The 12069-nt window shown below is 41.3% G+C and overlaps 1 protein-coding gene across 4 annotated transcripts in view; it reads left to right on the top strand.

Annotated features, from left to right (window-relative positions):
* The window catches only part of LOC147584067 (UDP-glycosyltransferase 3A1-like), a 25044-nt gene extending 12975 nt beyond the window's left edge, over window positions 1-12069 (top strand). For all 4 annotated transcript variants that reach the window (XM_086677099.1, XM_086677094.1, XM_086677079.1 and 1 more), the window contains 4 exons: window positions 2695-3226; window positions 5727-5958; window positions 9263-9482; window positions 11559-12069. In XM_086677099.1, coding sequence (XP_086533225.1) covers window positions 2695-3226; window positions 5727-5958; window positions 9263-9482; window positions 11559-11835 — 1261 coding nt within the window. In that variant the 3' untranslated portion in view covers window positions 11836-12069. The remainder of the gene's footprint in view (window positions 1-2694; window positions 3227-5726; window positions 5959-9262; window positions 9483-11558) is intronic.

The raw sequence follows: 12069 nt of genomic DNA, 5'->3' as shown, positions 1-12069 counted from the left end.
ATGAACCTCATGCAAAATAAGACATGAGTCCTTTGTTTCATCTGAATGGAAAGGAGCACATAACTGCTTAATCTTAGACATTAATGTGGAAACACAAACTTCCGTTCCTAACTTAATTATAGTGGCCTTGCCTTCTTTCTATCTGAAAATTCTACTTACTAGTGTAGGTCTTGCTTACATTTGACTTTTCTCATAAAGTCTTTTTTCCTCCCTCAACTGGGAGACCACAGTCCTTCCTGTCTAGAACTGATCTAATCTATTCATTTGACACTTAGTCTATATAATCTTGTGCTGTTATTTATATTAAATATAGGCTTAGTCTCTTCTCCCTTCATTTAATATTTTTGGAAACAGGCATGGGTAACCATGGATTCTTAAACATTGTTTTCTATTTATTAGCTTAATTTTAAGCATGCTTAATGAGCTATATCTGGAAATTTTTACAGCACTATTGTAAGTATCTACAATATCTGGTTATCATTCCTTTGCTATGTGAAATCTTCAAAAAATGCATAGCAGAGAAGGATTTTAGACAGTCACTTCCACTGTATAACTTGAAGTTAATTCTTTATTTTTCTTATAATTTATTTTTATTAACAACTTTCGTTTCTTAACAACATTCTTACATATATTTTTAAAAATTGTGAAGATGATACAGAGAATTCCCATAAGTCGGTATATTATTAACATTCTACTTTAGTGTGGTATACTTGTTACAGTTTTTGAACCAATGCTGATACATTATTTTATTTTATTTCATTTATTTATTTATTTTTAAATTTTATTTTTTATTTTTTTTAAATTTACATCCAAATTAGTTAGCATCTAGTGCAACAATGATTTCCAGAGTAGATTCCTTAGTGCCCCTTACCCATTTAGACCATCCCCCCTCCCACAGCCCCTCCAGCAATCTTCAGTTTGTTCTCCATATTTATGAATCTCTTCTGTTTTGTCCCCCTCCTTGTTTTTATATTATTTTTACTTCTCTTCCTTTATGTTCATCTGTTTTGTCTCTTAAAGTCCTCATGTGAGTGAAGTCATATATTTGTCTTTCTCTGACTAATTTCACTTAGCATAATACCCTCTAGTTCCATCCACGTATTTGCAAATGGCAAGATTTCATTCTTTTTGATTGCTGAGTAATTCTCCATTGTGTGTGTGTGTCTGTGTGTGTGTGTGTGTGTATATATATATATATATATATATATATATATATACCACATCTTCTTTATCCATTCATCCATCGATAGCCTTTTGGGCTCTTTCCATACTTTGGCTATTGTTGATAGTGCTGTTATAAACATGGGGGTGCATGTGTCCCTTTGAAACAGCACACCTGTATCCCTTGGATAAATACCCAGTAGTGCAATTGCTGGGTCATAGGGTAGGTCTATTTTTAGTTCTTTGAGGGACCTCCATACTGTTTTCCAGAGTGGCTACACCAGCTTGCATTCCCAACTTGAAGTTAATTCTACATGTCAGGCCAAGTTCTGTATATAGCTAATAAGTTCTCTGCCTCTGGGTCTTCTCTATCTGAGGTACAATGGGTACAGTACAATTACAGGGATGCCAGGGTGTTGATTCTCTTGGTCCTCCATGCAGTCAGGAGGCCCCTGATATCTTGAACTCTTGCACCTGTTAACTCTGATACCTTAAAGTACAGTGGACATCCTTACCTATTTCTCTGTGGATTGTATAAACAGGAAGGAAACAGTCATATTCTATATAGGCAGTGATGGGAAAGCATTGCAAGGAGATAGGCCCCTGGAATATTCTCATAGGCAAAGTCTTAATTATATGTTCATATTCTTTGTCATTATCTTCTCTGGACACTTCAACCTACATTGAAATAGAAAAGCTAATAATATGTTTATTTGCCAGGACTTACTTTTCCTTTCCTTTCCTTTCCTTTCCTCTCGTCTCCTCTCCTCTCATCTCCTCTCCTCTCCTTTCCTCTCCTTCTCCCCTGTTCTCTTCTCTTCTCTTCTCTTCTCTTCTCTTCTCTTCTCTTCTCTTCTCTTCTCTCTCTTCTTTCATTGCTTGGTGGTGGGCACAGACAGGTGGAATTCCCATTTTGGCTGAGTTTTGACTTCTAAAATTATAAAATAGTCCCTTGGGTGAGGTGATCTGTCACATTCAGAACATACAGTGATTTTTAAAAATAGCCTGTATGGTTAATATTTATGGAACTGTGTTACCAAGTTATGTCCACGGTTTGGCTAAGTAAATAAGAAAAACACTCATAAAAAGTCAGTATGTAAAAGAAAGTTAATAGGAAGTTATAGACTTTATCAAATAAAAGGAGATTTGTGAGATGTGCTATGGTGAGAGAAGGTTCCCAGAGCAGAAGGTCCATTGGTGGTGATTTGTTCTTGGTTAACACAATATAATTGTGCCCGTGTATTTCAAGATACCAGAACTCAAAGAACATTTTTTTTAAGAAACCGGCATAAAAAGTACTTGGGATTTGGATAAAGGAGGGAAGAGGAGGGGAGGAAGGGAACCCTCTCAAGAGCAGAACATCGGCTCAGAGTGCCTGAGATGATGGTACTAATGGGCAGTGGTGGAAGAGGTGGGCTGCTGCTAGGTGTGGTCTTGCTTATCTGGGATATTTTCTTTGTAGCCCAAGATTCTTTTATGTATTGTGGAATTAACACATCCAATGAATGTTTACCGTTTTTCTCTTTCTTATAGATACACATTTGGAAAATTCTTAAAATTTATGGAACAAGTAGGGCTTCAGTGCAGCTATTTTCTAAGGAGAAGTGATATCATGGATTCCTTAAAGAATGAGAACTTTGACCTAGTGATAGTTGAAAATTTTGACTACTGTCCTTTCCTGGTTGCTGAAAAGCTTGGAAAACCATTTGTGTCCATTCTCTCTTCCTCCTTTGGTGCTATGGATTTTGGACTACCAAACCCTCTGTCTTATGTGCCAGTATTGCATTCTTTGCTAACGGACCACATGGACTTCTGGGGCCGAGTGAAGAATTTTCTGATGTTCTTTGATTTCACCATGAAGCAAAGGCAAATCCAGTCTGCATATGACAATACCATCAAGGAGCATTTCCCGGAAGGCTCTAGGCCGGTTTTGTCTCATCTTCTGAAGAAAGCAGAGCTGTGGTTTGTTAACTCTGACTTTGCCCTTGAATTTGCTAGGCCCCTGCTTCCCAACACTGTGTATGTTGGAGGCTTAATGGCCAGACCTGTAACGCCAGTCCCACAAGTAAGTGAAACTGTACCTCTTCATGTGGGCTTCATGCAGAGGTCTTCAGCACAGAGTTGGTGACTGCCCTGCCAGTGGAATCCTGGGAAGGAAGTAGGGTGAGGCAAGTAAGGCACCTAGGACATGCTTTTTAAGGGAGTACTCATTTTTAGGGCCATGCAATGAGAGTGTTAGGACTTGCACAACCCTGAGATTGAGGGCCTCCTTAAATGGTACACTGAGTGTCCTCTTTAGTCCTGGCCTTGGTAGGATAAGCTCTTTATTTTATTTTAATTTTACTATCTCTACATACAGCATGGGGCTTGAACTCAGCACCCTGAGGTCAAGAAGAGCATGCTCTTCCAAATGAGCCAGCCAGGCACCCTGGCATAAGCCTTTTAAGAAGTTGATATTTTCATGTGCGTTTTGTATGATCATGTGTATAGTAACTACGTGGCAAGAATCCATTAAATGGGAGAATTGTTAAAAGAGATGAGTTATTCTCAATGAAATGCACAACACTATGAGTGTGTAACCAAGGTAGGACTGGGTGGTAAGAACTGTAGACATCATCTCCAGCATCCTCAGCCTATCTTCTGATTTGTTTGATCTGGGGTTAGGCCTGGGCGTTGTAAATTGTGAAAACTGCTAAGTTGGTTTGAATCCATAAACTCAGACTACTGCAATAGAAGGTTTTTGTTTTTTTTTTTTTTTTTTTAATGCTTATTTATAAGAGAGAGAGAGAGAGTGTGAGAGAGAGAAAATGATCATGGGCAGGGTAGGAGGTGAGAGAGATGGAGACCAAGAATCCCAAGCAGGGTCTACACTGTCAGCACAAACCCCAAAGTGGGGCTCGAACTCAAGAACCATGAGATCATGACCTGAGCCAAAATCAAGAGTCAGACGCTTAAGCAACTGCACCACCCGGATGCTCCTCTGCCATAGAAGTTTTTATTTATTCTTATTTTTGTTTACTTATTTATTTTTCTGCAATAGAAGTTATTAAATGGGAGGGAGCTAAGATGAGTTGGCTTCCTTTTGCCTATCAGCACTGTGTTGCCATTTTATGCAATTTATCTTATATAATAATATCTTGCCACCTGGAAGGAAGTATGATGATCTCCATTTTTATAAAAGAGAAGACAGAGACTGAGGTGGTGTGTAAGTGACTTTCCCACTACCATTCACTGCAGAGCTGGGGAAAGCCCTGATGTGACCTGGGTCTTCTAGGTACCCAAGTGTCTATGCTTCCTCTACTGACCTTGTACTCAGTGAGCAGGGAGAGTTGGGGAAAGATCCATGGACTAGATGGGCTTTGAGTTGGTGGTAGGGTTTTTTAGGGATGGAGCTAGGGAGGAAGGTGTTCCAGCTGGAGAGAACAAGTAGCTCAAAGTGTTAAAGTAAAAGTAAGATAGGCATGACTCTGGGTTCCCTTGGTGACTCTAGCTAGACTGGATCAGAATTCTCAATTGTGTAAATACAGCCTGGCCAGATTGCAGGAGACTTTACTTGATAGGAGGGTGGGTCTTAGTTATAGGGTAGGGGGAGGGAGTTGTTAAGCAAGAGCATAATGGCAGTAAGGGTTATAGTGGCTGTGAGATAGAGAGGCTTTTTTCAAAAATGTTTCTCTATATTTTCCAGTTTTTAGATAATGGAGGTACGTGGCTTTTGTGATTAAAAAGAATGACAAAGCTGTTGTCAAAGTGGTCCTTTGAATGGTAAACCAGGCAATGTTATGCTAGATGGAATCAATCCAGGAATGAGGATATAGAAGCTGAGGAAAGGGGGCTGCAGAAGTCCAGAGTCAGAGTCTGAAGAAACACTTGAAGCACGAGTTGACAAAACTGTGTTAAGCCAAGATTACATCATTAAGTCACAGCCTTCCTTAAGAATTGCCTGAGGACTTTAAAAAGCAAGCTGCCCAGTTCACGGTTAGGTCTGGGCATTACCACTTTTTAAGTGTCCTCTTATGTAGATATAATTTGTAGTCATGTGGGTGAGCCACTGAGGTAAGAGATTAATTACAAAGATCCGTTAATAAGAATATCACAAAGTATCAGAGCAAAGCACTCTACATGGTGCATTGAGCCAGTGATCAGGAGGCTTCCTCCATTTCTTCCACTTCTTCTTATGCTACAGGCCTTCTCCCAGTTTCTTCAATCTAGCCTCAGACGTTGCAGCTCCCTCTGCTAGACCCTGACACCCCACTAGTATTTGTTCTTACACTACCATTTTCCGGTGGCCTTAGGAAATTCTCAAGTGACCATGTCTCCACTGACCTATGATGAGCAGTGGGTCTAGGATGGCCGTGACACAAAATCAAGCTTTTAAAGAAGAAAGATATTCCGACACAATGGGGATGAGCATCATGCAGAGGGTGCTGAGCTGCCCCAGGGGCTATGAGCTCTAGGAATAATAGCAGGAAGGTGTGTTCAGTAAATGAATGGCTTTCATTTCATGGCTGTCTAGGTTTTCATGAACAACATTTTTCACGTCTTTTTCTTTTCTGAACTCTCTCCAGGAATTTGAGAATTTCATTGCTAAGTTTGGAGACTCTGGTTTTGTCCTTGTGGCCCTGGGCTCCATGGTGAGCACCTTTCAATCCCAGGAACTTCTCAGGGAGATGAACAGTGCCTTTGCTCATCTCTCTCAAGGAGTCATATGGAAGTATAAGCCATCTCACTGGCCCAGAGACGTCAAATTGGCAGCAAATGTGAAAATCGTGGACTGGCTTCCTCAGAATGACCTCCTGGGTAAGAACTGCCCAAGTCTGCTTCACCCGTCTCATTTACATATTTTTAGAGCATATTGGGCTCTGACCTCTAGTTGGGTAATCCCACTTGCTCTAGAAGGAGCTGCTGATACCTAAAGGTAAGTCTCCAAGAAGCAGGAATGGAATGGCCAGCTGGAGTTCTTGGGGAATCAGGCCCTACTCCCAATGAGATCAGGTGCCCAAATAGCCATCTCTCCTTCATTCTTTCTATCCCAGGTGAGATATTGGTAGACATCAAAGTCACCTTGTCCTACTGCATTAGGTTTTACACAGGGTCACCCAAACATAATCCAAAAGAACCTATGGATTCTAGAGAATACATACCAGAGGGATGTTGCCCTTGTATTTAGCGGCTTCATGAGTACCTGTTCTTCCACGTGCACTTACATATATCATACCACCCTCCCCCACATCTTTCTTAGCTATTGAAGTGTGAGCAATTCATACCTTCATAACATTAATACCAATAGTGTCTTTAGGATGTGCCAAAATACCTGAGTGCCAAGATGAACAACCTCATAGCTGGTTATTTGGTCCATTTTGTCTCTGGTACCAGAGAGTTCCCTCACCTCCCCCCCACAACCCCCCCGCCAACCCCAGTAGTTTTTCTCTGTGCCCTGTGCTGCTTCTTTCAGACCCCTTACTTCCATAACCACTGACTGGATCAGAGGCTCATGACCAAGATAATGACTCAAAATAAACACGGGAATTGAAGAAACAGATTCCTGGCTCCATTTCTGCAAATTTAATTCTTTATTTGGAGCAAGGTACATGATGCTCCTTTGAGTTTTTGTTAAAAAATTTTTTGTAATGTTTATTTATTTCTGAGAGGGAGAGGCAGAGTGTGAGCATGGGAGGGGTAGAGAGAGAGGGAAACACAGAATATGAAGCAGGTTCCAGGCTTGAGCTGTCAGCACAAGGCTGGATGTGGGACTGGGAACCACGGACTGTGAGATCATGACCTGAGCCACCCAGGCACCCCTTATTGATGCTCTTTTTTTTAAATTTATGTTTTTAAATATTTTTGAGGAACTATGTAGGTTATTGCTTTATTTTTTCTATAATTTATTTATTTTTTATAATTTACATCCAACTTAGTTAGCATATAAGTGCAATATGATTTCAGGAGTAGATTCCTTAAGCCCCTTATACATATATCCCATCCCCCCCTCCCATGACCCCTCCAGCAACCCTCAGTTTGTTCTCTATTTAAGAGTCTCTTATGTTTTGTCCCCCTCCCTGTTTTTATATTATTTTTGCTTCCCTTCCCTTATGTTTTCTGTTTTATATCTTAAAGTCCTCATATGAATGAAGTTATATGATATTTGTCTTTCTCTGACTGACTAATTTCGCTTAGCATAATACCCTCTAGTTCCATCCACATAGTTGCAAATGGCAGGATTTCATTCTTTCTGTTTGCCAAGCAATACTCCATTGTATATATATACCACATCTTGTTTATCCATCCATCCATCAATGGACAGTTGGGCTCTTTCTGTACTTTGGCTGTTGTTGATAGTGCTGCTATAAACATGGGGATGCATGTGTCCCTTCAAAACAGCACACCTGTATCCCGTGGATAAATGCCTAGTAGTGTAATTGCTGGGTTGTAGGGTAGTTCTATTTTTAGTTTTTTGAGGACCCTCCATACTGTTTTCCAGAGTGGCTGCACCAGTTTGCATTCCCACCAAGAGGGCAAAAGAGATCCTCTTTCTCTGCATCCTTGCCAACATCAGTTGTTGCCTGAGTTGTTCATGTTAGCCATTCTCACAGGTGTGAGGTGCTATCTCATTGTGGTTTTGACTTGTATTTCCCTGATGATGAGTGATGTTGAGCATTTTTTCATGTGTCGGTTGGCCATCTGTATGTCTTTGGAGAAGTGTCTATTCATGTCTTTTGCCCATTTCTTCACTGGATTATTTGTTTTTTGGGGTGTGGAGTTTGATAAGTTCTCTATAGATTTTGGATACTAACCCTTTATCTGATATGTCATTTACAAGTATCTTCTCCCATTCTGTCGGTTGCCTTTTACTTTTGGTGATTGTTTCCTTCACTGGGCAGAAACTTTTTATTTTGATGAGGTCCCAATGGCTCATTTTTGCTTTTGTTTCCCTTGCCTCCGGAGTAGTGTTGAGTAAGAAATTGCTGCGGCTGAGATCAAAGAAGTTTTTGCCTGCTTTCTCCTTCAGGCTTTTGATGGCTTCCTGTCTTTCATGAATTTTGAGTTTATTTTTGTGTATGGTTTAAGAAAGTGGTCCAGGTTCATTTTTCTGCATGTCGCTATCCAGTCTTCACAGCACCATTTGCTGAAGAGACTGTTTTTATTCCATTGGATATTCTTTCCTGCTTTGTCAAAAATTAGTTGGCCATATGTTTGTGGGTCCATTTCTGGGTTCTCTATTCTGTTCCATTGATCTGTGTCTCTGTTTTTGTGCCATGCCATACTGTCTTGATGTTTACAGCTTTGTAATACATCTTGAAGTCTATGATTGTGATGGTTGATGCTCCTTTTAAGGAAGAGACAATGAGATTCTGATGCACATCCCAGTTGAATGACACAGGCTGAGACAAACTCTTCATTTTCAGCATTAATCCTAGTTAGTTCTAAATAAGGTGGACTAGAAATGCTGGAGATGGAAATACTCAAGTGTACAGTCTAGGCTCTGGTTCCAAGGGGTTACTCGTGTATTGAGGAGACAATGCATACAGTATTAGTTTTATGATTGCTATATGAATTACAATGTCAATGAATATGTCAGGAATTCAGAGAAGAGGGAAATAAGTTGGCAGGTGAGAAAAGAATGCCCAAGACAAAGAGAAAGACAGAGACAGAGAGAAAGATAATGACAAAACAGATGAGAGAAGCAAAGGGAGGCACTGAGATTATAGAAAAATGGTAGGATGGATGGATGGATGGATGGATGGATATATATATATAGAGAGAGAGAGATCTGCATATATATATATATATATATATATATATATATATATATATATATATCTTGCTGAGCATTATTGTCTAGAGAGTTCGCTGGGTGTTGAGTCTTAGCTGCGTTCTGGCCCAGGGCAAGGAATTACTATGCAAGGCAAGGCTCAGAATTCTGTATGTTAGTACATGCACCTTGGATGCATTGCAAGCAAAATATCTTTATAATGGCTCCAACAGACCTTGAAATTGTCTTGGTATATTCTTCTGCCCTTCCTGCTTGCCCTGGCTTTCTCAAGCTTTTCATTCTGAAAATATTCATTCTGAAATATTGTGCTCTCTTTCTTATTTGAAACAGCTCACCCACGCATCCGTCTTTTTGTCACCCATGGTGGAATGAATAGCATCATGGAGGCCATCCAACATGGCGTGCCCATGGTGGGGATTCCCCTCTTTGGAGACCAGCCAGAAAACCTGGTCCGAGTAGAAGCCAAAAAGTTTGGTGTCTCTATCCCATTAAAGCAGATAAAGGAAGAGACCTTGGCTGTGAAGATGAAACAAGTCATAGAAGACAAGAGGTATGGAGCTCTCTGGGCTTATGGTCACTTAGGCTGAATGAAGACATCAAACACAAAGAGTACCGTGTGGCTCTTTTTGCAATAAAAGCTGAAACTTCCAAGACATGGAGTAATATGTGTGTGATGCTAACAGCTGACTTGTTTTCCCTAAGATCAAGACTAGACAATTTAGGTTGGATGTTGATAACAATTTGCACCTTAGGGTTTTAAGCACCCTGTCCTACTTACACAGGACCTCTGAGAGGTCTTTTGTTTATGGACTGCTTATAGTAGAATTCCAAGTGAGGCAGGAGGTTGACTTTGTGTCCACCAGTGTGCTACACCATTTCCTGTCTCAGGCCCTTTGTCAGTGCTGCTCCCTAAAACATCCTTCCTTCTCCTCTCCTGTCTTGAAGGACTGACTTCTTCATGGCAGTCAGGCTCATCTCCAATGTCTTCTCCTCAGAGAAGTGGTCTTTGTCTGACAGTCCTAAATTCACTCCTCTCTCACCCTCTTCAGTCATAATTCATTTTCCTTAACAGTTCTCAGGATCAGTAACTACCCCATTTCTTTCTGTTTCAATTTATTTTGTGTCCCCCACACTAAAAAGTAAAGAGAAAGCTCCTCTGTAGGGCCAAGTGTGTCTCTTGTTTTCCCCTGTGCTCCCAGGGCTTAGCACAGGGCCTGCCACAAAGTAAGTTGGGGTGAATTTCTGTTAAGTGAGTCAGCAAAAGGGCCCACGATGTCTTAGGTAAATTCTCATCCAGCACAATGATCTCATGTGAAGCGGAATATTTATTCTGTCTTCCTTATAACCAAGAAGGCCTGAATGACTTAAAGTCTCAAGGGCAGAAAGTGACTGAGACCTTAATACTTATAATTACCTTGCCTAAAGGCGACCCATAGGAGTTTTTGTTAGATGAGTGAAAACAACCACAGGGTTTGTGATTCTTTTTTTTTTAAAGTTTATTTATTTATGTTGAAATAGAGAGCATAAGTGAGGTAGGGGCAGAGAGAGAGAACCCAAGGAGGCTCCACATTGTCAGCACAGAGCCCTATGTGGGCTCAAAGTCAGTAACAATGAGGTTATAAGCTGAACTAAAATCAAGAGTCAGATGCTTAACTGACTGAGCCACCCAAGTGCCCCTATATCTTGTGATTCTTAACCCTAGAAGTTTTTATTCTCCAGAGTTCAGATAGTCTCAGACATTTCATTATATTTGGCATCTCTTGTGTAGCAAATGCTCACTTTTTGAGAAGTAACGTTTTGTTTTTTAAAGTTTATTTATTTTGAGAGAGAGGGAATCCCAAGCAGGCTCCCAGGGGGCAGTGTAGAGACCTATGTGGGACCACTGACGAGCCTCTGAAGAATGAGTTTGTAAATTTCATTGGCTATTCAAATACCTATATCCCTAATGGCTGTAATCTGCTGTTCTTGTGATGGATCATTTGGGTTGGAATGGTCCCTACACACTGTGCATCAGGGCTGGGTATATAATTTACAGGGCCCAAAGTAAAATGGAAATGTGTGATCCCTTGTTATAAAGATTAACAATTTTAAGACAGTGACAGGAGAGAATAAAGCAAGGGTACGACGTGTCTAAATGTGGGGTCCTGTGCATATGTGTAGACTGCAGCCCATGGAACCAGCGCTGGCCAAAATGGTGCTCTGATGGGACAGGAAAGTGCTGGCCTTGTCTTGGACTCCAGTCCTCAGAGTCACATATGTCACATAAACCAGACAGTGGCACAAAGTAGCTGCTTATTATGCATATAAGTTTATATATATATGTATACATGTATAAAATAATATATCTATACTTTGTGATAAGCCTCCTTGTGTGGAGACTAGCCCTACTAGTTATTATTATTTTTTTATAGTTTAGCACATTTAGCATAGAGCATGGTCTTTGCATGGAGGCACCAGTTTGAACTTTTCAGTGGAACCAGCTAGACTGTGGCAAGGCCAGGCCAGGCCAACAACTTTTCCTTGAAAATGAGTCTTCTGTGTGTGGAGGGAAGAGTGTGTGTGATACAAGGTCTCTAAGACTTCTGAGACCACCTGAGTAACGCCCCACCTCTGTGTCTGCCAACAGGTACAAGTCAGCAGCGGTGGCCGCCAGCATCATCAGGCGCTCCCACCCCCTGACCCCTGCCCAGAGGCTGGTGCGCTGGATCGACCACATCCTCCAGACAGGGGGTGCGGCCCACCTCAAGCCCCACGCCCTGCAGCAGCCGTGGCATGAGCAGTACCTGCTGGACGTCTTCTTGTTCCTGCTGGTGGTCACCCTGGGCACCCTGTGGCTCTGTGGGAAGCTGCTGGGCATGGTGGCCAGGTGGCTGTGTGGGGCCAGGAAGCTGAAGAAGGCCTGATGGGGGTGCAGCCTTGATGGGTGTTTGGGGAGCCACTGGTTCTAGAAGGCTTTCCCCAGCACAGGGCAGCCCTGGTATCTTCCCCATATTGGCACCTGAGGGTGGCACACAAATTGCTCTTCACTGTTTGCTGCCTCTGTTTAAAAGTTCTTGTGAAACACTCTTGGGCATCTTTTAAAAAAAAAAATTGTGATAATATGTACAGCACATAAAATTGACCGTTTTAGCCATTAA

This window comes from Puma concolor, chromosome A1 (assembly GCF_028749965.1).
Source record: "Puma concolor isolate L17-30 chromosome A1, mPumCon1.1.hap2, whole genome shotgun sequence".
Taxonomy (NCBI): domain Eukaryota; kingdom Metazoa; phylum Chordata; class Mammalia; order Carnivora; family Felidae; genus Puma; species Puma concolor.
This window is presented reverse-complemented; position numbering and strand designations above follow the sequence as displayed.